The sequence below is a fragment of the Malurus melanocephalus genome, unplaced genomic scaffold (genome assembly GCF_030028575.1).
Source record: "Malurus melanocephalus ecotype Western Australia unplaced genomic scaffold, MMel_1.1 scaffold_257, whole genome shotgun sequence".
Classification (NCBI taxonomy): Eukaryota; Metazoa; Chordata; class Aves; order Passeriformes; family Maluridae; genus Malurus; species Malurus melanocephalus.
Window position 1 is genome coordinate 648,801 of NW_026623489.1, and position 23,976 is coordinate 672,776.

Below are 23,976 nucleotides of genomic sequence, written 5' to 3' on the forward strand. Positions count from 1 at the left end.
GTGAGGGGAGCCGTGCCGGGGGAGGCGGGACCAGAGGGGAGCCGTGCCGGGGGAGGCGGGGCGGTGAGCGAAGATCTCGTCTGGGGCTGTTCCCGCACGGGGCTCGCGGCGGCTTCCCGTCTCCACAGCGACCGCGGGCAGGAGCCCCGGGGTGGCGCGCGTGCCCGGCGGCGGAAGTCCCGCCCTGCCGCTGAGGCGGGCTGCGAGCAGAGGCGCGGGTTGGCCGCGGCCCGGGTCCCTCACGGCGCGGCGGCCGCGTTGGCTGCCTCGGTGGGGGCCGCGGGGCCGACCGCGGGCTGGCACGTGAGTCCGGTTCCGCCTCCTGCTGCCGCCGCCTCTGCCGGGGGCGCGGGGCGCGGGCAGGATCCCGGCCCCGCGGGAGTGGCGCCGTGAGGGGTGAGGTGAGGTGAGGCGGGGCCGGCCCGCGCCCCCCGGCAGAGGCGCCGCCATGAGCGGGCCCGAGGGGACGCGGAGCGGCCGCYGTTCCCTGCAATTGAAGTTCGTGCCCGACGAGGAGGTCCTCAGGCACATCACCGATGACTCAGGTACAGCCGGTCCGGGGCATAGCCCAGCCCAGCGCCGCCCGCGGCGGTCCCCGGGAAAGGGGCTCTGTGACATCCTACCCCGGTGCTGCARAGCCTCGCAGCAGGACGAGGCTTCCGGAGTCGTTTTCCCTCGCGTACCTCCTCCGCGGAGTGTCTCTGTCCCAGCCCGGCGCTGGACAGGCTGCAGGGGGGCGGGTACGAGCTCTCGGTCCGCGCTCCCCCAGCAGCAGCGTGTACCRGGTGTCTGCCTGGGGAGCGGCACCGGGAGCCTGCGAACTCCTCGGGCGTGACGCGGTTAAACATTCGGACAGTCAGAGCGGAACGAGGCTCCAGGTGTTGGCTGTCCGAGTGTTTTGCAGCAGGGCTGACTACTTTTAAGGTGGGGACCCTCTGTGGAGATGTTTAATATTTGCCCGCACAAGGCACGGATCATCCGGATCAGACTTCAGTGCTGGTCCTGTTTTGAGCAGAAAGTCGGTCTCCAGTGGGGTTTAAGCCTAAATTCTCCCATGAGTGTATGACGGCCTAGAGGCAGGATATTTTGTAATTGCTCCCCTTCGCTAGGAAAAGGACTGACAAGTGCCATCCCCTTTGCATGCAGTTTGATACTGTAATGCGTGAGTCACTCTAATTTCTCCCTCCACTGTGGAGCTGCTGTTCGCTGAAATGGCTATCTTGCCCTCATGGACTGCAGGAGCCAGCGTTTGTGGTGAAGGAGGGGTGAATGGCTGTAGGGTCGGCTGCCAACCAGCAGAACATCTCAAAGTTGAATTTATTTAGTGATTTGCATCGCAGGAACCTGGTCTTTTAAGTCGGGTGGCTGCATATTACTGCAATAGAAATAATGAAATAGCAGGAGGTTAAAACTTTTATTGCAATTCTAGGTACTAAAGCACGGAAGGACAAGGCTCAGCTGAGTGTCAGTGTGAAGAGATTTGTGAAGAAACTTGAGGATATTTCAGATAATGAAGCTCAGGAGATCCTGGAAGAGAAGAATTATGTTGCTGCTCTTGGAATATGTGCCCAAGGTATTAGCAGGAGAAAACCTAACACAGCTCTGACTTCAAGAAATTCTTGCAGTGTTAGGGTTGTACAATGTTGGTGAAATTGCTTTTGAGGGCTGAATCTGCTCTGGCTGTGCATATGGTAACAGATAGAAGAGATGATTATGGTTCTAGGAATTGATTATGGTATTTGTTTTATAACACCTGCAATATAAAGCCAAATAGTGAAATGTTGCGTTCCATCTTTCTTGGGTTGGAAATATTGTTAGTGCTTTTAAAATAGCTGTGAGTAACATTTCTGTTCACAGATCCAGTGGGAAATGGCRCAAATRTRAGTGGTGGTGAAGTTTACTCATTCCAGACTCCCAAACGYTCCAGTAAAATGGCAGAACTGGGTATGTTTTGCTCTATCTTCTCTCATTGTTGCTCTGTGGTCTTTTTTTGAGTACTCTGTTAATATGATTTGTTGCTTATTTTTATTTATAATATATTCTTGTAGTATTTCAATATCTTTTATCTGTCTTTGAATCAGTCTTCCTCAGAAACAAAAACACAGGGTTAGGTCAAAACAAAGACATGGTGGGGGTAGGAAATAAACATAATAAGCACATAAGAAAAAGTAGAAGTATATTAATGCTGGGAGAAAGTCTGCATATAAGTGCCAAAGGATGGCAGGTGTAACTTAGAAGAATATGAGAATATCCTCATTATGTAGCAGAGAATCAAAAAAGGCAGTGTTAGCTCTGTGTGTCAGGGGATTTGTCCTACTCGGAGTGTCTGAGCATGTTTGTTGTGCTAACTGTGGACTTAGGAAGAGCAAGCAGAAAATGRCAGTTCCAGAGAGGGTGGACTGTTTTGGTTCAAATAAGATGCTTGAGCTGGGTTATCATTATGTTTCTCCTCACTTGAAGAATGTTCGTGTGTCCAGCACCATCTGAACTTTGTTAGTGTTAGTGTTAGTCACAATTAATGATACATTCTACAGAGGATCWTATGAGGGAGAGGGATCATCCTACTGCATCACAGTGCAGAAACTGGTTTTGGTGCCTCTTAGTTTGTGCTGTGTTTTGGGAAGTTGTGTGTTTCCTATCTTATGCCTTCTTCTGCAGCAGGGTAGGTTTCACTGGTGCTCCCTCCTGGAGCCATGACTAAATTTGAAAATGGAGGAAAGTCATACAATGGCAGTCTGTTAGTCCCAGTGTTGGTACATGGAATGGGCTGTTGGTCATGCAGTGGTAGGGACTGKTAGCCGGGTATGGCAGCCTTTCTTATTCAGATCAGTCATTCAAATTCAGCTTGTACTGGTAGGGAGTAGGCACGGGTAGATAGTTCTTGCCAGGAAAATGATGTGTTTGCTGTACCYGATGCTCTGTTTTGTCCAGCTGAGCAGTCTTAATGAACTAAGTGAGCCTGACCAAGCCTTTCTCTATTTCAAAGACATGATCTCCCAGGGAGCAAAACATGCTCTGGCATTGCGTTGGCCATACTTGTAAAATTAATCAACTGATGATGACTTTCTGTCTTTGAAAATCTTTGCTGAGGATTACATCTATCATTAGGGTTAGAAAAAAACTGGAAGCATCTGGTTCACTTCCTGAAATAGCTAAGGAATTAATATGTAGAGAGCATTTCAGGTATATGGCTCCAGTTTTGACTAGCCAGAACTGGAAGTTTTGTACTTGACATGTCCTTCCTTCCCTTCCCTTCCCTCTGTTTCCTACAGCCTCTGAATTAGCCCAGACACCAGAAAAGGATGTGGTACCTGATCATTCCAAGTGTCCTGAGAAGATGGCCAAAACCCCTCAAAGCAGCAGTAAGTCCTGTGATGGTTTGGGGAACTGAAACTGAGTGAATGGGGGTTGTTTCTGTTTGGGTGATGGAGGGGATGCTTGAGTGCCAGTTTTTGTCATGCTTGAGCATTCTAATCAGCTTAACACTATAGGCTGACCTGTTTGGTGTACATGGCCTGTGCTTTGCCTGGGTGTCAGATCTCTTCTGCCCTRTTCCTATAGAGCAAACATGAACTTCTTTCTCATCTATTGCTGTTACATTTAACAAYTTCCTCTGTGTTAAACAGAAATATTTGCACTTGYGAGAGTTATGAGCTGGGCTGAMGTRTTAAACACCAATTGGGTAGGACTATGTGGGTGTTCATGTGTAAAAAAAATTCGCACTTTATTATGTAATATTTGACACTTAGTGCTGCAGGGAGAAATACAGATGGGAGAAGTCAGTGCAGGTCAACACTAACAAGAATATGTGCATTTGTGCTGGGAAATGGAGTCTGATATGCCCAGGGAGAGCACATTAGCTCATTTTTCAGCCTCCTGCTGGAGTCTGTTCCTCCTTCCTGGCTTCCCAAAGCTGTGACCAGAATTAAAAGCTGCCTTCTGTGGTAATAACATTGACTGTTGTGCCAGCTGACACAGGCAGGCTGCTGGAGCAACCGCAAACTCACAGCCAGAATGCAGAGAGTAAACTTACTTCTGTTACCTTCCCAAAGCAACACCTGAGCAGAGGCACATGAGTGGAGATGTAGGTACTGAGTGCTGGTGCAGGCACCCTTAAGTTTGGTCCAGTGCTAGAGAACCATCAGCCTGCTGTTTCCAATGGTTTATCAGTGGTTTTGCACATGTGTAGTTTATCACCATGCTGTGATCTCCATGTTGTCATCTTCTCCATACCAAGACTGGGCACTCAAGCCTGTCAGTTAGGGAGTCTCCAGGCCTACCAAGCACCTATGTTATTATCTATACACACATGTTCTACTTCTCAAGGCAKAGAGAGGATAAATAGCATTAGATATGGTGTGTCTGTTTTTCTGCATTGCTACTTGAGTCTTTGCTATCCCCAGCTGCACACTCACTTGAGCATATTTACAACTCTGCTTGCCAGTCTYCCGCTTCTAACCCATTCTCTCAGCAACTCTCTTTGTTCTCTCCTTGCCTACCTGTGAGGAGCTAGCGGCTTCCCTCATAGGATTAACTATCCAGGGAGCTGATATTCTGGTGCGGTGTACCTTTGAATAGTGAATGCCTGTTTTTATAATGGATGAACGTGTGTCATGGTTGAAAATACGCAATACTCTGTACAATGTTGCTTCTTCCTTTTCAGAACATTCAAGTTCAAACAAAGTGCAGCAGAGGGTGAGTGATGGCTTTACATTGCTTGGATTTTGTGTTTGTTTTTTTCCCCCACTTCTAAAACTTGAACTGGCTGATTACAACTGTTCTAGAAAGGAAGGACCTTGAAAAGMATAACCCACAGTAGAGATGTCTCTTCTATTCTGACCAGACAGGAGAACTCAAGTGAGAACCAGAACTACCATTAACCAGGACTAAGGAGTTTGGAGTCAGTGGGCAAATAGTGGGTTTGACATGGGTGAAATTTTAATAATCAGTATAATAATTTATTAATTAGTATGAGTGGAAACTATTTCCTTGCATCAGACAAGKGAGGATGCTAGACAGTCCCTTAATACACAATTAAACTCGTAGCTTTCCAGTTTCTCACTAAAGGAAGAAACAGCCCTAATTGTAAGGGATGATGTTGGAGCAGGAGWTCAACAACTGATGCTGTTCAGTTTCTTACTTAGCATTGGTTTATTTAAAAAAATGGAATAAATGGGGGTATAAGTTGATGTCATGTTTTACAATGCTGCAGAGAGATACAGTCCAGAACTGTATAGCCATCAGTTGTGGTGGCTGYAGAGTGAAAGAGTTGGCTTTTTAAAATGGTACAGCATCATAGCAGAAATGTGCACACAGCTTTTCTGGTATAAGGTTCCAGGATGAGGTACACCTGAAGAAGACATGCTGTTGGTGATGCCATATTCACTTGTTGATGATTTCATGTCTGCTTTGTCAGGATCAGCRAAAGTGATCAGGCACATGCTTTACATGTATGTAAGGAAACTACCACTACAGCTTGATCAGCCCAGACAGCTTGGATTCCTTTGCTGTACTTCTTGGCTTAGTATGCTGAGTGGTTTTCTGTCATTCTGGCAGTTATTTTTATAGAGGACTTCCAGATGACTTTGAGTAGACGGCATGATCTGGAAGGTGAATGCTGTGGGGGCTTTTCCAGTTTGTCATTACTTTGGTTTGACTCTTCGTGAGTGGCCATGATTGGCATCATGGTTGGAGATTTCACAGTTTTCTACCCCCCATCATGAGCTGAAAGAATTAAGACGCTTTTGGAACTTGATCCTGTCTCCCTCTGAATAGCAAAACAAGAACACTCCATACTTAACTGCCTCTGCTTTTCCAGTTTCATGTGGGCTGAAATAGTTTGGAAATGTAACCTGTCATTGCTTGGCAGAGGAGAGATATGTTTATTGTTGTAATGCATGTTTTTTTCTTTGCTGTTACAGAGCAAAAAGAAAGAATTTTTGTCCACCACCCCTTACAGACTCAGAAAGAGATTAGCAGGTAAAGATCAGCCTTTGCAAACAGCTCCCAAATCAGTGAGGCACTGTGTTCATGGGAGAGTGTTTTCCTGTTGAGCTTCTGTCTATGGTAGCAGTGTGACTGAAACAACCTGATTGATCCTGCACAGAGTGTAGAAATGTCCTTAAGGAAATCTAAGTMGACCTTTTCCCCACAATTGATTGCTGCTAAGGTGAGGAGTGGAAGGATTAGAAGCACCARTTTACTGAGCTTCAGTAACATGATCAAAAGAGACAAAACTTTGAGTAATCTAAYCCATGATGATACTTAGTGTGTGACCCAGTTACTTTAACCAGGCATAAAACATTTTGATGATGGCTGGGACATCCATGTCAAAGTATTTCCAGTAACTGGTTGGCTAAGCGTGTTCAGAATGAATACAGAGGAGAGTTTAGTCACGGTGTTTCATCTTCTATTTCTTTTGTTGAGAGTCCAAGACTGAGCCAGATTTCGTCTGTGCTCTTCAATCAGCACTGYTAACAGAGGTATTTTACAAAGCCTTTTTTGCAGAGTGTGACTTAGAAGATACTCAGCCTGCATGATTGGCATTTGGGAAAACTGACATAGAGATGCTAAGAGAAATAAGAAATGCCATTGTCTATTTTTAGTCACTTTTTATGGCACAATGATGTTTCTTGGTATCAAAGAGGAAGCTTTACTTAACAATACTTTTTGATCTTAGAACTGTGAAAAAAATACCCGTCTGTGCTTGCAATTCTCTTAAGCATTGATTTTATCTTTCTGTGAAATATATTTAGGATTTGTATGCTTGAGAAACATCTAAAGAATGTGTATGAGATGGTGCAAAATGGGTTCTGTTTAAGAAGTCATTCCTAGCTTTTAACRTTAAAATTTATGCTCTAGCTCCAGATCCCTGTTTAGAAAGTGAGAGTGAGTATTCTGCTTCCTGCTCAGAGGAGGAGGATGAGGAAGATCAGAAAGAAGTCAGCACTGCTTTATCAGGTCAGAAGACTCCAGGGCAAACTAAGGCTGCATCTACACCTCCTCCTAGAAACAGCCTAGCCAAAAAAAATAAGGAGGAAAAGATGGTGAGTGTGCAAAAATAYACCCCTAAGCTAGCAAACATGAAGGGATGAGTAGTGACAGCAAGCTGTTAGTGATCACACCTCACTATGAGGAAGAATTGCTAAACTCAGATCAAACCAGCTGGGTTGGCTTTTGCTGTACTTGTGAGCAATCCCTGTTGGACAGGCACCCAAGTGAACCTGTAGGCTAATCCAGTTTGTATCATTAGTAGCTTCAGAAGGAGAAGCCTAAGATGTCCATGGAGCAGGAGACCTTGTATTGAGACAGGATGAAGAAATTGATTCTGTAGTACCAAAAGCAGCAGACATTACTGTTCTGGCTTGCTGTTCAGCTTTGTTGTTTTACTTCCTTCCAGCTCCAGGGATCCCCACACTACCTAAAAATTACTGTTACGTTATCTCTCAGAATCCCTTGTCTCTCTCTTCAGGAAAGGACCATCTGACTAGGTTAGCTTTGGCAGAATGCTGCTATAGAAGCCATTTTTTMAAATATTTTCTGTCTTTTTATTCACCAAATGCCCAGTGTGTCATATTGGTTCTTAGGGAGGGGGTTAACTTGATAGCAGGAGGAATGTCACTGATCTTGCTGTCCTTTTATAGGGCAACCTGGTGGAGGAGTACTTTGAAGCTCACAGTAGTTCCAAAGTGCTCACTTCAGACCGAACACTGCAGAAGTTGCGGAAAAGAAGATTGGATCAGGTGCAGTTCATAATGAATCACACAACTCTCCGAGTTTTTTATTTCTGTGATGAAGATWTCCCTAATCAAAATTTCCTGATATTGCAATTTTCACTTTATTTCTGCTGATTACATGGTCAGTGGTAATGCTGATTTAGGTAGCAATTTAAGCAGTATGTTTTCTACTGCTGCTCTGAGCAAGGGCAGTATCCAGTTGTTTGAACCCAAGACAGTTGGTAAAATGCAGGAAAAAGGCACCATCGGGTGAGCTCACGGCTGAAAGCTGCTGTTACCAGAAAAAGTTAAAGTTTGATTTGGAAGAGGAGAAGAGGGAGAAACAGAATTATATAGATTTGCTTTAAAATAGTTTTTGTCAATGAAATGGTATGGGGAATTACAAACTGTCTTGACTATGTAGAGGAAATCAAGAGAGCTGATTTTGCTTGAACATTGCTGAGTCAAACCACTTGCAGAACTGGGAGAGCCCTGAAAGTTGTCAGTTAGATGTACTTTGTCCCCTTCCAGTTTCTAAGAGACAGGAAGGGTTTCGTTGTGGTTTCTAAATTCCTTGATTTTTCTCCATATGCTGCTTTCACAAGACAGTTCAAAGTAAGTTGTACCTTACAAGGACAGGTGTCAGGGAGTTGTGTAAAAGGCCYGGAGCTCTTGTGTCTGTGACTGCTTTGTGTACCCATTTTTGTTTTAAAAGATGGCATATATGCAGACTGCCTGAAGCCTGCTGTTGTCTGGAGTTGCTGCCCAGAGAAACAGCTGGATTTTTRACGAGTTTTTTCATAGCAGCTCTGGAAGGAAATCAAGGCTTACAGTGTTAAAGCTACTGCTGGCTTCAAAGTAGTCAAAGGCTTAGCAGTTCTGTCTCTCAGTGCCTCATTTGTCTGATACATTACAGCTGTCTTTCCAGTGTAAACTGTCTTCTGCTGCAAGGGAGGGTGAAGCAGAGTTGTTAAAAYTGAAGAGAAAGGGACACCAGCATAGATTTGATGCTAACTATCATGCTACTGTGCTGTTTAAACGTCAATATCACAGYTTATCTTTAAAGCTGAATTAATCCTTAGATTCTTGATGCTTTTGAAATAATACTTTTTACATTGAGCTGCAAATTATTTATTTTCTGCTGTATTTCTTTTTTAAGATGGTAGGGGTTTTGAGCTTTCTCTTGTGAAGACAAACACCTGAACCACTTCTAGGCATGTTGATTGAAGCCTTTGTTCCCATGAGCAGGGATGCAATGTTGTGTCTTCCTGATACAGTACTTAATGCTGTGTAAGCTCCATGTGTGTCCCTTTTTCCTGTAGTGGTTTTACCATACTTGGCAGGAAAAGAAAAAATACACAGTGTGGTATCTGTTCTAGTACTAGTCTAGGTGCTATATCCCATAATAAGGTTATTAATCTCTGCTTTGTGTCTCCAGTAGCAAAACTGGGCTTAGGGGGATCTTCATGGGGAAAAAAAAACCTAACCACAAACTGACAATTCTCTCTAGATAGGGAGCATGCTAGAGAGTGTTTTAAGGATTCAAGGTGTATCTTTTATTTGTGCCCAACTTTGAGTGATTGTTGTCTCTCAACACAGCAAACACTGCATGATCTTTTGAAAAAAGCTCCCCTTGCCTATGCTGCTGAAATTAGAGACCTTAACAAGCAACATGAATCCTTGTTTTCCAAATGGATGTTGCAATTACAGTAAGTATCCAAGAAGAATCACTGAACAAGCTTCGTAAAAAGGTACTGCCAGTAAACTTATCTTCATGTCAGTAAGTTCCTGTGGATGAATTAAGGAGCAACTTTTTTTTCTTTGTTTGCTTAAATTTAAAAGTAGGTGACATTAATTTAGTTCAGTGCTTCCTGTAGACTAAATCATATCTGATTAACTCCTTGAACTGTATGCCTGAAGTGCRGTGAAGTTGCGTTCTACCTGGCTAGTTTGTCTGTGCCTCTCTAAACCAAGCTAGGGGGCATTCACAAACAGGGCACATGAAGAATGAGAGAACAGGGAAAATTATGTGGGAAGTTTCCTTTGTCAGGGACCGTTTTTGTTTACAGCAGCAAGTTAGTAGTGAGTAGCCCACCRCTACCTTCTTCAGTCTGTGGCTATCTCCAGTAGTGTAGCAGTTAACTTTCAGTGCCTGTGGTACCTGATGATCTGGGTATGAAGAGTTTCTGTTCATGGGAAGGAGAARGGTGAACACTCAGGAAAGCAAATGGAACTATAGAGACACTGTGAGATTCTGAAGCACCTTAAAGAAGGCAATCCACCAGCTCTGAAGTTAAGTGCTGAGGCAGGGAGCCAATATTGGTGAGGAGAAAGCCCCTTGGAAGCTTTTGCAAGGGAGCAGAGTGTCAGGAAATTTGTGGTCCAAGGGGAGGGATAGAGTACATGCAAACGACATTAGCTTTCAAAGTTGGAAGAGGAGAAGTTCTTTGTGACTTGGTGATCTGGGCAAATGGTTAGAGATGTGTGGGRCGGGGCAGAAGGAGCAAATCTCTAGATGACAGTGAAGGCAATGTCATCTATTTAATACCTTACCTTTGCCCAGTGATGTTTGAGTAACGTGATACTCTTCTTTCTGATCAAAATAATGCCTTTCCTGCTTCTCTAACTGAAACAAAGCTTTGTGATTCCTGTGATGACCCACCCTTGAGAGTAAAGAAGTGCTTAAGATTCAAAAATGTTCATTGGTTGAAAGGAATGACAGAAGTCCAAGGGTTCACAAACAATCATAGAGTTTTATTAGTAAATCMCACACTTKGCATGATAATTGTTATGTTAGTCCCTGACCTCCTGTATAGGCACATGGCACTGGGTTTTGGATAAAGGGGCAGGGTGAAGGGGAAAGAGAAACTAAAGAGGTTAATTAAAAAGAGAGTAGGAGAGAGAAAAGAGATCRTGAGCCCTCGCTTCAGCATTGACCCAGCTGAGGGGATGCTGATCGTGGATTCAGCATTGATCCAGGTGATAAATGATGATCCAGCTGTGTTAGTTCAGGTGATGAGATGTCCAGAGTCTGGGGGGCACTGCCTGGSCTTATGCAGGGCGGTTGCCTTTTTATGGACAGGTTTCTCTGCTCCAAAACAGGTTTCTCGCTTTCTATGCTAATTAGTTATCATCTACCATCTGTTCTTTTAGGCCTTTCTGGAAATGGGTCASAGGGCTTTGGGAGTCTTTGGTAGTCCCAGTCCCACCTTATAGTCCTTGTCCCCTGCCAGCCAATCTTTCCTGTGTCTGCACTGTACATTGTTATTCTTTCTCATGGAAAAGTGCTGCCTTATCTCCACCTGGGCCCCCTTCTCCAGCCAAACTTTGTTCTTTCTCACAGCATGTTAGTACCAGTAGTCCTTGGTTATACCAGCAATTCTTGTTKGTTATTACTTAGTTGGCTTCACAGCCACGTGGTTGTTGGTGTTTGGGACATACTGTCAGCCARCTAATTACCTTCTGGGAACTGAGAGCTCAAGATTTTACTCTGGACAACTGTTTGTAGTGTTGTTAGAGAGTGGGCTTTAGTATACATCAGCCCCACCATAATGGAGAACTCAAAGGGTCTCACTTTCGACCGCTTTTATAGGGAGACAGGACAGTGGGCTTTAGTCAGAGTAGTTTTTTCATCCTGGCCACAGTYTGAGTCAGTAACTTTCTTTTTAGGTTCAGCAACAGAAATATTATTCCACTTGGATTGTTACTCAGGCAAGAAAAGTAAGTTTCCAAGGCTCATTAAAAAACATGTGCTCATTAGACAATATTACTTCCTGGGAACAGACGATGTTTCTGATAAGCTGGAGAGGAGTTTAGTCTAAGTGCAGTTCATCAAGGCTGAGGCCTAAGGAGCATTTGCTGTATCATAGTGCAGCCTGAGAGAGGGTGAAGGATGTGACTAAAGTCAGCTTTTCTGGGACTCTACAATTCCATACCATGTTTTCTTTATGGTTTCCTGCCTCTTCTTCTGTAGAGCAATAAGGATAAGAAATATATAATAATTAATAAGAAATATACATGAGTRTAGAGTAATTTTGGTTTGAAATTGTACCTGAGGGTCAGAAGTGGAAAACCAGTATGAAGGCTTGCTTTTTTATTTCTTGTAATTACTGTGACTTGTTATGTGTTGCAATCACTGGTGAGGGGATGCATGTGAATGTTGATTACCATTTCTTACCTGAAGTTGTAGATCGAATATTCTGTTCTAAGTCAATAGCATTTTCTCCCATAGATGCTTTGCTAAATTTGTGAGCCTCTAAGCTGCTAAAATGATTCTTTTTTAGGATGCACATGGCAGGTTTCAGATTCCTTGTAGCTAATCTTATTTATCAGTTGTAAGCTTAAGTTAAGCCTGGAACTGACAAAACGTGAAATTTTTAAAACTAAGATTGCTATGGATCATTTTGCTTAATTAATGCATGGACCCTAAACCAGACTTGTGCTTCTTTTGATTCAGTGTATTTGCACACTTTTCTGCAGCTTGGGTTTCAATATTGTGCTTTATGGACTGGGCTCAAAGCGTGATCTGTTGGAGAAGTTTCGTACATCWCTGCTCCAGGATTCTGTTCACTTGGTGGTTAACGGATACTTCCCCAGCATCACTGTGARATCTGTAAGTGTGGAAAAAGTTTATGGGTTTATGCAATCATCCTGTGTTACAGATACCTCTGAAGTCTTTCAATGTAAAATAYTAAAGAAACCTGCTGCATCCTGTAGGAACAGACTCTGAATGAGGAGCAGTTCCTCTCTTTTAATACTCTGAAGAAATTTTTCGATGCATTTTCCAAGGAATTGCAGTAATTTCTGTAATTAATAGATACTCTACACTGTACAACCTTGTTTTATGCCACTGTTTTGAAAAGGGATATATATTTTTTGCTTATGTTGACTGTTTTAGGGATTTTATGGTGAAAATCAGATTCTCGTATGCCAGTCAAGGGCTCAGTTTCAGATTTTCTGCACTTGTTTATCAGAGCCTTTTGTAAGGAACTTCTGTTTTCTTTTTCAGATTCTCAACTCCATCACAGAGGAGGTGTTGGACTATATAGGGACCTTCCGCAGCCCCCGTGACCAACTTGAATTCATTATTAAAAGGTTTAAAGAAGGTAAAATTATTAACTTTATGCATTAAAATGTTAGAGTCTACTTACTGTTAAGAGAGCCTGGACATTTTCTTTCCTTATTATTTTTATAGATGCAGTTACAGTTCTAGTGTATTGTTGTTGGTATAGTTCCTTGATCATCATTTATGCAACATATATGAAGACATATGTGCACTAGGAATAAAGGAGTACATACATGGGTAATAACCCTATGTAAGCTGTTACCTCAGTGTTTTACAGCAGTGTCAAACAAGCAGGTTAGAATTGTTTCAAAAGCAAAATTTGACAGATATTGTCTCATAAAATGCTCGCTGAATTATTTCTGAGTAATTCAAAAATACTCAGTTTTACTGCTTGTATATTCATACACAAATTGCCATGGAATCTTAATTGTGCATGGCATTTGTGTTTTAGAGTTTACATTCTGTTTCCCATCGTTACCTTATGAGTGTTTCTGGTGGGAGTAAGTGAAAAAGGCTGGGTAATAGCAGTTCCCACCTGAATGTACATAAGTCAGTCTTGCAGTACACTATAGCTGATCTGACTGGTTTCCATTGGCAGGCAAGTATGTATTTGCACAAAAACTGGTTACAGTTTTAGAATTGTTTCTGGACTCTGRGAAACAGTTGTTCCCAAGGATAAGTATAGCAGCAAGAAGCTAGCTGGAAGTTTTAACATCTACCATTTGCATTATCTGAGCTAGGTCTCTAACATTTTTCAGGAGTTGTTAAAATTTTTTAGGAAGTTAGTATGCTTTCGATCCAACCTTGAATAGAAAATGCTTTTTTTACTGTGAGGAGGAGCTTAAAGATCCTAGTCATGTAAATCAAAAGCGGCTGAACAAACTGTGCTTAGACTTCCATTCTAAAATATTTCAATGACCTTCAATCGCAAAGAAAAAAAAAAAAAATCACAGCTAATAGGGCAATTCCTGGTAAAGCTGTGAGCAAGTGGAAATGGATTATAACAGAAAAGCTTAAACTGAAAAAAGCAACCCTGTAGCTGTGATGACAGTGAATTAAGGAAAACCCTTTTAGGTGCTCAGAAACACCCAGGTTCATGCTAAGCTATACAAGGAAAGTGATACTGGAGTGATTTATGTGGAGAGTGATGGAATAGACTCGTGCTRYGCTGCACTGGGAACAAGAARCCAGCTTGTGTGCAGTTTCTTTRATTGGTTCTCTGCTGTTTTTTCTGACCTTGCAGATTCATCTTTAGAGCTCTATGTCCTCATTCATAACCTGGACAGCCAGATGTTGAGAGGAGAAAGAAGTCAGCAGATCCTTGCACAGTTATCCTCCCTGCCTAGCATTTACCTCATTGCCTCTATCGATCACATCAATGCTCCTCTCAGTGAGTTCYGTTGGGCCTGATCTAGCAAAGAGAAGCATCTGTGTTCTGTTTTGGGGCTGCTAAGCATGTTTCATCAGCTCATGTATTGCTTGCTATGTATTACTTATTATTCCATAGTATGTATTACTGTTGGTGTGTAGAACAGCTCTRTTGATGTATGTATAGTGGAGTCCCCATTTAGGGGAGGAATCTCCACACACTGAGAAGGGTCTTGTTCAAGCTATTTTACCCACTCTCTAGGCAGAGCATCCAGCTACAGAAATTTTTTTCACATWGTTGACTCTGGAAGGATTTACAATGTCTGTGCAGCTGACACGGAAAAAGGATGTGTGCAAATGTTTTGTGGCAGACAATTTATCTTGCTGTAGCTGCAAGTATCAGGGTCTATRTAATGTGATTTTCACAAGCATACATTGTTTCCTCAAGCCTAGAGTAGACCTACCTGCATTTTAATACTGCTTCTTTAACACCTTAGAAAAGATAAATCTCCCAGTTTTGTGTGCTCTTTCTTTCCTCTCTGTCTAGTGTGGGATCAAGCAAAGCTGAGCCTCTATAACTGGCTTTGGTATGAAACAACCACGTTTAGTCCTTATGTGGAAGAAACATCTTATGAGAACTCGCTTTTAGTACAACAGTCTGGATCTTTGGCTTTGAGCTCCCTAATGCATGTCCTGCATAGTCTCACTCTCAATGCCAGGTAAGACAGTGTTACAYTTCACAGTAGCACTTGCCAAGAACCCAGTCCTTACAAGCTGTATTTTCTGATAGTAGTGTTTGAGTTGAAGATGGTAGGACGGGGCTTCAGTTGATTGGTTATTTTAAATTAAGAGCATTTGGGTAGCAAACCTTGTCCAGTGATGAGATTCACGACCAGGACTTCGTGCATAAGGCAAAATTAGGTAATATTCTAATGGTGTGAGTTTTGGTTTGATTTTTATTTACTATTTTGATTTTCCTTTTTCCTCCTTTCACTTAGGGGAATATTTAGACTGCTTGCTCAGCATCAGCTGGAGAAGAAGGACAATCCATCTTACCCAGGTAAGTACTCACCTTTTCACATCTGTTTGGGGTATTGCTGTTCAGAGCAGCCCAGGGTTTTGGTATGCAGGTTATATCTCCAGCAACAGAAGTGCTGGGAACAGTTGGCTCAGTGAGGCTCAGTGTCATTCTAATGTCACTGTGTCTGAGRCAGGAAATCAGTAGACTGGCTGGTTCTGAAGGACTGCCTCTTGCATGCTTAGACATAATTGAGACCATTCATGGGGGGCAGTTGAGTTAAAAAAATTAAAATGAAGACTATGAATTTGCATAGCTTGCACTTAAAGGTCCTATCTAAATGACTTTTCATGTATCCCTGCTTTCTAGGATACATGTGGAATATTCTGTCACTGTAATAGGTGTTGCAGTGGATATGAATAACATTTTAATGGTAAAGAAAAAAAGATAGAGGAGTTGGAAATAAAGAGAGATAAACCATTTTAGAAAGTGCTGTTAAAATTCCATTAGGCAACTGGGTGACGGGAATGTTAATTCAGCTATTTTCCATTAATTACTGAAATATTACTTGTGCTGAATACTTTCAAGGGGAGATGTTACTAATAGCCACTGTGGTCTAAGACAAAGCAAGACTTTCAGGTGGATAATATGGTATAAGACCTGGAAAAATCTGACAATCTTACTACTTCAGTTTCTTGTTCTTGCCTTTTTCTGCTCCAGGSCTGTCTTTCCAAGACTTTTACCAGCAGTGTCGAGAGGCTTTCCTTGTGAACAGTGACCTGACACTCAGGGCACAGCTGACAGAATTCAGGGACCACAAGCTCATCCGAACCAAGCGGGTGAGTWCAGGGAAGAATTCTGGATATTCAGCCACTTTAAAGAAAAAAGATGCTTACTTGCTACTAAGTGAGGCTGTTAAAAACTCCTAGAAASTAGCAAGGGGCTGAAATTCTGTAAYTGCAGCTCTTTCCATGCCTCCAATTTGTCAACACCTTTTGCATGCATAGAGAGYTGTAGAAACAGTCTGCTTTGTTTATTCAGCAACCTACATACCGTTTTAAAAACTCTGAAAAGTAGTGGACTATGGAGCCTGCCAGTCTGCTTCCAGTASTATTACTATATTTCCATGCAGACTTGTCATAATAATGAGGCAGTATGGCAGTACAAGGTATGGATGCACAGTGTTGAGGAGCTTTATAGCATCAGACCAGCATAACCCACCAGAAGATTTCTCATTTAGTGACTTTTCTCAGTATTTGTGCATTTCCAGTGTTGCTCCAGTGAAATATTCAGGTTTTTAGTAATGTAATTGTTCAGAATCAGTCAGTGCTCATCCAGGCTGCAGATAAACACTAGCATTGCAGTGTGCTGTCTTGTGGCTTGCCTTGCACTGTACACTGGTGTTAACAATGTCTCTGTGTGTGTCTGTTCTCAGGGAGCTGATGGTGTGGAATACTTACTGATTCCTGTCGATGACAGTACGTTGACCCACTTCTTAGAGAAAGAGAATGAAGATGTGTAACATCTCTGTCCTCAGTGTCTACAGCAATTGCTTTTAATGGCTGCTGATCTCTCTTTCTCCAACCTCACAGCTGCTGCACTGAGAAGTAATAATTCCAACAAATTTTACTCGTTCAACTACTTCAGGTAGTTTGGAATGATGACTTCTGTAATCAAGGCCTCTCTTGCACTGTTGTTGGATTTGTTCTGCTTTATCTCTTAGCTCAGATAATGCCTTCTTCTATCTGTGCAATCAACCTTACAGCCAGAAAAACAAACTCAGTGAGACTGTGCCTTCTGCTCACTACCTCAGCAGACATGAGGGTTTTTTTGGAGCAATTTAATTGGGAAGTGCAAATCACAAGATGGTCAAGAGCTTTAGTTTGTACTAGTGGTGCAACTTTCCTCAACTGAGTGCTTTCCAGTACTCCTTTACCATTTAGACAAAACTAGCTTCCAGTATATGAAGCCAAGATTTATAATGCTTCAAGACCTGCCTTGACTGCATGTGGAAAGAATACTAGTGGGTTTGGGATGCTGTGGGTAACTTCGTAAATTCTGGCAATAAAACTGAAGGACTTGCCCCAAACGCACATTCTTTTATGAGTTTTAGATAATCAAAATTGTAATGGACTCAAGTCATTGCCTGCTACTTTCCAAGGTGCAATCCAGGAATATGAAGAGGCTGTGAAGCTTTTTTGTTTATTTTTGTAAAGCTCAATTATATATTTGTATTTTTTACATCAGGAGTGTCCACTGATTCTGGAGGAAGCCTTAAATGCCACTTAAAAGTTCTCCCTCTTTTAAGCCCCTTAGAGGTTGGGAGACTGCTGAAGTTTGACATATTTTCTTCCATTTTTTTTTTTCTCAGTTATGTGGGAGGAAGCTCTATAGTTCCATCAACTTAGTCTGCCAGCCAGACTTCAGGGACTCTGAATGTTTAATATTTGGTAGCTGTGTTACAGCTCAGTGTTGTAATAGTTCAAATCAATCAAATAAAGTACTTTATTAATTTTCATTAGCTTGTCTYGGTCTTCCACAATCTTTTTATGTTACAGGAAGATCCTTGGGGCAGTTGTGCAAAAACCTTGTTTTCATTATGTCAAATATCTGCATAGAAGACTTCAAACTAGTTAGTAGAAATATTTTATATTGTTTCTTATATCACAATCTAGAATGGCTTGTCTGCCTTTTTTTTGAAGAGAACCAAAACCATGGACTAATAGTTAACCTCATCTGCCTCTCACTGACAGAAGCAAGAGATGTACGACCTGGCTTCTGTTAGTATTGGAAACACAGAGCATCTACTTAACTCACTGTCTATTTGATTCTTCTGATAGGTCATTTACTTGGGAAATATTGGTAAAAATGATGACCTGTATATAGCCTAGGTAGCTTCAGATAAYACCAGTCATCTTCTTCTACTTAAATACAAGTGGAACAAGACATGCAATTAYTAGATAGAGACACTGTTTGATGGGCCACTTTTATTAACGTAAAAGGATAGTGCTAAGATCTTTACAAATTTGTAATGAAGTATTTACCATCCAAAGATGGTAGGGTATGGAACTGTGAGGGTTTTCTTCTTGAAAAAATCACAACAGAAAAAAAAAACTTGAAAAATAAAACTTATCAGTGGTGGAAGTACTATTTGTTCAGTTTTAGTAATCCTGTAAGGAAGAACCACAGTTACAAAAACTGGTTTTAAAASAAAACAACAAAGGCAGATGAATTTACAGCTTTGTCAAGGAATGGAGTTTTAACCTTCCAAAGTATTTTTTAACTGAGTCCCTCTATTGAAAAGCCTTAAAACTGATTTAGTAATGGATCATGCTATTGAATACTAATACCAACAATTTGGTTTGTGTTCTCTATTTGCATCTGAGTGATGCCTTAGTAAAACCGTTAATGTAAACAGTTGATCTCCATCCTTTCATTAAGTACTATTTCTGACWTTTATTAGGCAAAATATCAGTGACTTGCACTGACATGATTTGACATAACTGCAGTAGGGCAGAACAGCTGTGTAAGCTTAAATCTGGAGATAAATCAGGTTTTACATATTTTACCCAAACCAGTCCTTGAGTTATCATGGTTATCAAATATATCTAATTCAAGCAAGAATAGTAAATTTATTGAAGTGCAGTAATTAGGTAAATGACCCTTTGGTATTACAAAACAAATATTTTTCTGATATGGCAAAATATACCCTAAACTTTGAGGGACCGTACAACACAATCATTGTGTATACTAGACCAATTCAAAGCACCTTCATTAAGTTCTGCAGTTGGATAGGTCTGTGCAAGATACCACAATTGACTGAATTCTCTCTCTCTCCAGTTTTTTCCCCCTATGCCACCTGGAGAGGATCTCTGTCYTTCTCAGACACAATGATGTTGACTTGGTTCTTTAGGTGGATCGCGAGTGTGTCACGCAGTTCTGACAGGAAGCCTCGCTCAGTGTTACTGTGCTCACACAGAATAACACTTATCCCATTGGCAACTGCATCCAGCACGTCATGGTGGGACATCTCTCCTGCCATTTGGAGAAAGAAATGTCATGTAGATCACTTATGGGACAGTTCAGGTAACCATGTCTCTGCAATGTATGGAGAATCTTAGCTAAAAGCTGGGATGAGGTAATGGAACATAGGCCATAAGCGGAAGTGCAACACCACCTGCTCAGGAAGAACATGGCACACTCCTACTCCAGGGTCCTCTGTAAGACTTATCAATTGATGTCCCTGCTACAGCTGAGATAAAACCACAGAAATTCCTTGCCATCTTTGAAGAGTCRTAAATTATGCCACTTTGGGCAGAAAATAAAAATGCTCAGAGTGGTCTGGAAGAGGATGTAGAAAAGCAGTTGGGAAGCCTAGGGAGAGAAGGGGCAGGGATTCCTAYAGAATGCAAGGCAGCCTTCACATTGTTGAGCCCAGGGAACAGCTGTCCCACTGTCGGAAGAGAAAATAATGGACCAAGTGTCCCTTTGGTCAGACATGCTGTGGAGTTTGTGTGGAAGGTTCTGTAGACCACATTATATCCTATTTTCCAATAGGAAATTCTGTGGGGAATCGAGGAAATACATGTTGCCAAAGGAGAAACACACTGAAAGTTGCAACTCACTGCCATCAWCACTGATTTTGTGTTGAAATAAATGCAAGTAAAGCAATGTTTTGATTCAAAGATCTTTCACTATGCCACACTGCCATCTGATCCATGTTATCTCTACTGTTAGACTATCATTCCAATAACTAACTGATGGTTTCTCAATTATAAATAACAGGTAATTCTGGCCAAATCTAAACAGCCAGTCAACCTTATTTTTTGCTAGGGTTTTTTTGTTTGTTTTTCTAATCACTATTTTTATAAAGGTAATGCAACAGCATTCTATTACCTGTGAGGTAGAGGTCAGCTTCTGCTCCCTTCAGGACACTGCTCCCAGAACCAGCACACAAAGCAGCTTTCTTCACTGGTGATTCTGCAGAATACAAAGGTACCACAGTTAAACTCCTTCCCCTTTGTTCAGCCCCCTTGTCTGTATTGCTAGTAAATGTTTCACAGTTAACTACTAACTTGATTTTTGGGTCAATGTAAATTTGTTGGAGGAGGAGACACATCTGACAGTTTGAGAGAGTAACATTTGACAATACAGTGTCTGTGACAAATTATTTCTTTCAAGGGGCAGGAAACTTTGCAGGAAACTCCAGCACAGAGACTGGCTGATGGCTACCTTTCTCCTAGAGAAGTGTTTGTTAGGTTTCTGAACCCTTTAATAGGCTGCTACTCTTTCCAGGACTCTTGTGTTTCACCGTCATTCATTTCCCTAGGAATGATGCCACGAAAGCAGCATTTTGTCTCTGAGATATACTGGYTCCTGAGAGCTCTCAGAAGGCCAGTCTTAATGCAAGGTGAAAGCTGCTCCATGCCAATAAAAATCTATTTGCTGTGATTGCTATTTCTAAGCTATTACACATGTGACAGGAATTTTAATTCTTCATATGTGTTGCATTCACAAAGGAGAGGGGACACACAACAYAGAGTTTTCAAATCCTGTTAAGGTCTTACAGTGTGTTGCTTTGCAATTACTGTTGATTTAGGTGGAGTCACACCACTTCAATCCCCTACCATAAAGACAGGCTTCAGGTAGTTTGGGGACTTTTTAGTTTAATTGCAGCTCTGCCTCATAACTTACAGAGAGTTCTCAAYAAATGTGCTCTCACAAATTCTAGGAGGTGTGCTTCTTGGAGATCAGAAGAGGTAGCTGGGATAAGATGCTTAGTCCATGTCTTACCAATGACCCCACTATTTGWGCCAGTTCACCTTCTTTGCCTTACCTTTCATCAAAACATGTTTATGTGTTTATAAGGATACCCATAAAGTGCCCTAACTATTTTAAAGTGCTTTGAATTTTAACATTCAGTCACAAAAGGGAACGTACAATGAAGTAATACACCTTGGTGCCCTGGGCAGGAAAAAAAATCTTATTCATTATATGAATTACGAAAACAATGTATTGTATTCAACTTGTGCTGTCTCTTCTTCACTGCATCARCCAGCATAATACAGAATTCCATTAAAAATACAGATGAGATTCTTTTTGTATGACTCTAAATTCCAAGATGCTGTTTCTTAACAGTGTTTCATAGTGCTTGGAAGTAAAGCTATTAAAGACAGAGCAGTGTTTCCCACTCATGCACAGACTCATGCTCCTTCTGTTCCTGCAGGGCCAGTCCTAGCAGGCAGTGTGACTCGCAGGCCTGTTTACCCAGTGTCCTGCCCACTCCCACGGCTACACGGACATGGGCTAACTTCAGGTGGCCTTTGATCCGCTCTAKTATGTCTGACAAGGACACCGGCTCACTCAGAGTGCACAGACGTCCCATTCCAGTATGGGGAAGAAGAGGCTGAAAAGAAGAGAAAATTACTGTGAGAAAGCTGACTCCAGAAATTTGCACTGCTTTCCACACTGTAGAAGGATGAGTATATTGGGCATGCARAAACATCTCTGAACTTTACAAAAAAATATCTTTAGGATGTTCTCAAAGGTAACACACAAACTACATCAGCTATTGAAACTGATTTAAGAAYTAGTGCACACCACATAGATATTTTCATTGCTTTGGAAAACGTGTGGCTTCAAATCYCAACATGCCAGTATTTCAAAGCATTGGGATAGTACTGGAAAGCCACTGACTACTGCATTTCAGTGTGTAGGACACTCAGCTCACACAAGTAATACAGTCACAGGAAGTAATTTTTGTGATTCTGTTACCTTTTGTAGTAAGAGAATCTCAGTCTTGTGATAAAGAAGGCTGTTCTGGGACAATAATGCCACCACCTCCAGCAGTGCTTTCTGAGAGCAGTTCAGACTGACTCGTGTTTGCTCCTCMCCTTCAACTCTGAGGAGAGACATGCCTGGTGCTTGTTAAAAAATTAGATAAAATTTTGGCATTGTAATAATTATACTATAGCATTGTAATTATTAATGCAATGCACAGAGGAACAAAATTATTACAACAGTAAAATACAATTAAAGAAACGTATTGTTGCAAACAACAGAAAGGATACAACATTAGAGAATGGAACAAATACCTGACTGGGAGCGTGGTGAGACAGGAGATCTCTGGGATGTCTTTGATTTTGGACAGCACTGCATCCACATGCTCAGCATCTGCACAGAATTCTACCCGGTGAGTGCCYTCAGCTGGAGAGCTTGGCGCGGTTGATGGATGCAGTGGGACAGAGGTACAGGCACCTGAGAAAACAAGATTGCTGTTTTATCAAGCAGGATAAGCACCCTAATACTGATTCAGCACATATCCTGAAGAGATGCAGCAAAAAGATGCAGATTTTGCACTCAAACCCTTTTTCTGGTCGCAGCAAAAAGATGCAGATTTTGCACTCAAACCCTTTTTACCTGACCAGAACTGACGACTTTTTGTTCTTGTGTCTCCTTTCAGCACAATCTATTTTAAATCCAAAGAAGTTTATGGATATGTATTACTTGCCATTTTTAATGCCATCATTTTTATCTTAAGGATTGTACATAACCAGGAGTTTCTGATTTGTAAGACAGGCTGGAAAAGACAGAGCTGTTGTAATCTGTGAGCCACAATATACAGGATAAAAATCTACAATAATTTCATATAGCTCAAATTCTTAGAGATTGATCTCAAAAATGATTGAGATCTCAAAAACATTGMGATATTGTACTTTATAAATTAAAGGTGGTGATTTAAAGTCAGTGGTCTCAGCTTTGCAGCCACAGTGGACCACCATTCTCCACAATTTCCAGATACACTCAATAGCAGTCATGCATGGGAAAATACCCTCTTGTGTTTGTATCTGGCATACATCACCAAGATAAATTTCCTACAATGTGTTTAAGGTCATAGTACTAGAAACACGTTGGGAAAAATAAAAAACAGTCCTCAAATCACACTAAAAGCTGGAAGAAATGGAAAGATCCAACCTAAAAATACCATACACCGATTAATCATTGTAACCTTCTCTTGTTTGTACTTAACAGAACCTCACCGAGTCCCTTTGTTAGCCAGTTATTAACTCCGTGAGGTATGGCATCGTATGCCGTATGAGGAGAGTAAATTCCGATTCTGTTCTCCAGGGCTCGGACCACCAGCCGTTCCTTCCAGGTTTTCCACGTTACTCGCTTGAGTGGTGTGAATATAGGAGGGTGGTATGAAAGAACAAGGTCTGCTYTCTTCTGCACTGCCTCCTCCATCACCTCCTCGGTGAGGTCATTAGTGAGGAGAAGGGTGTTCACAATGTGGGGAGGACTTGGTTCCACCAGCAATCCCACATTGTCCCAGCTTTCAGCCAGAGAGGGGGATGCAAAGTCATTGAGAGCAGAAACGAGCTCCCGGAGGTTCATGAGGGCGCGTAGGGGCGGGCGGCCCAAGGCACGGACGCGGTGGAGARGCGGGCGGAGCAGCGGCGGGACAGGCAGCGGCATGCGGGGACCTGTGCGGGGCAAACACAGACCGCGATGAGCCTCGGCAACCCACCTGCCTAAACAGCAGCCACCGGCGCTCGGGCTGCGGAGGGTCGGTGCACCCGCCCACCCCCGGCACCATCCGGTACACAGCACACACCGCACCAAACGCACGGAGCTCAAATATCATCCATCCCCCCCTCCCGCGGCTAATCCGCCCAACAGAGCCCGGCCACAGAGGCACGGAAAGACCGGGACCAGGGGCCTCAGGTCACGGGCGGGTCCGCACCCGCACGGCGCTCACCTCCCGCCGGAGCAGGGGAGCAGGGGAGCAGGGGAGCAGGACCGGCGCTGCG

The 23,976-nt window shown here is 42.4% G+C and overlaps 2 protein-coding genes across 2 annotated transcripts in view; one reads left to right on the forward strand and one right to left on the reverse strand.

Moving 5' to 3' along the window:
• Positions 1 to 17,684, forward strand: part of LOC130579163 (hyccin 2) — a 68,440-nt gene extending 50,756 nt beyond the window's left edge. Inside the window, exons 12-26 of the mRNA XM_057375765.1 lie at positions 1,430 to 1,573; positions 1,858 to 1,944; positions 3,273 to 3,362; positions 4,664 to 4,695; positions 5,922 to 5,979; positions 6,862 to 7,046; positions 7,644 to 7,742; positions 9,315 to 9,424; positions 12,195 to 12,327; positions 12,724 to 12,820; positions 14,024 to 14,170; positions 14,696 to 14,867; positions 15,147 to 15,208; positions 15,887 to 16,005; positions 16,602 to 17,684. Coding sequence (XP_057231748.1) covers positions 1,430 to 1,573; positions 1,858 to 1,944; positions 3,273 to 3,362; positions 4,664 to 4,695; positions 5,922 to 5,979; positions 6,862 to 7,046; positions 7,644 to 7,742; positions 9,315 to 9,424; positions 12,195 to 12,327; positions 12,724 to 12,820; positions 14,024 to 14,170; positions 14,696 to 14,867; positions 15,147 to 15,208; positions 15,887 to 16,005; positions 16,602 to 16,688 — 1,622 coding nt within the window. The 3' untranslated portion in view covers positions 16,689 to 17,684. The remainder of the gene's footprint in view (positions 1 to 1,429; positions 1,574 to 1,857; positions 1,945 to 3,272; positions 3,363 to 4,663; positions 4,696 to 5,921; positions 5,980 to 6,861; positions 7,047 to 7,643; positions 7,743 to 9,314; positions 9,425 to 12,194; positions 12,328 to 12,723; positions 12,821 to 14,023; positions 14,171 to 14,695; positions 14,868 to 15,146; positions 15,209 to 15,886; positions 16,006 to 16,601) is intronic.
• A 427-nt stretch (positions 17,685 to 18,111) lies between these two features.
• On the reverse strand, positions 18,112 to 23,965 carry NIF3L1 (NGG1 interacting factor 3 like 1). The gene is made up of 7 exons (XM_057375769.1): positions 23,925 to 23,965; positions 23,206 to 23,649; positions 22,261 to 22,423; positions 21,941 to 22,067; positions 21,434 to 21,572; positions 20,063 to 20,146; positions 18,112 to 19,201 (listed from the first exon to the last, which is right to left on the reverse strand). Exons 2-7 carry the CDS (start codon positions 23,639 to 23,641, stop codon positions 19,017 to 19,019), a joined length of 1,134 nt encoding a protein of 377 aa, XP_057231752.1. The 5' UTR covers positions 23,642 to 23,649; positions 23,925 to 23,965; the 3' UTR covers positions 18,112 to 19,016.
• Positions 23,966 to 23,976: the final 11 nt, after the last annotated feature.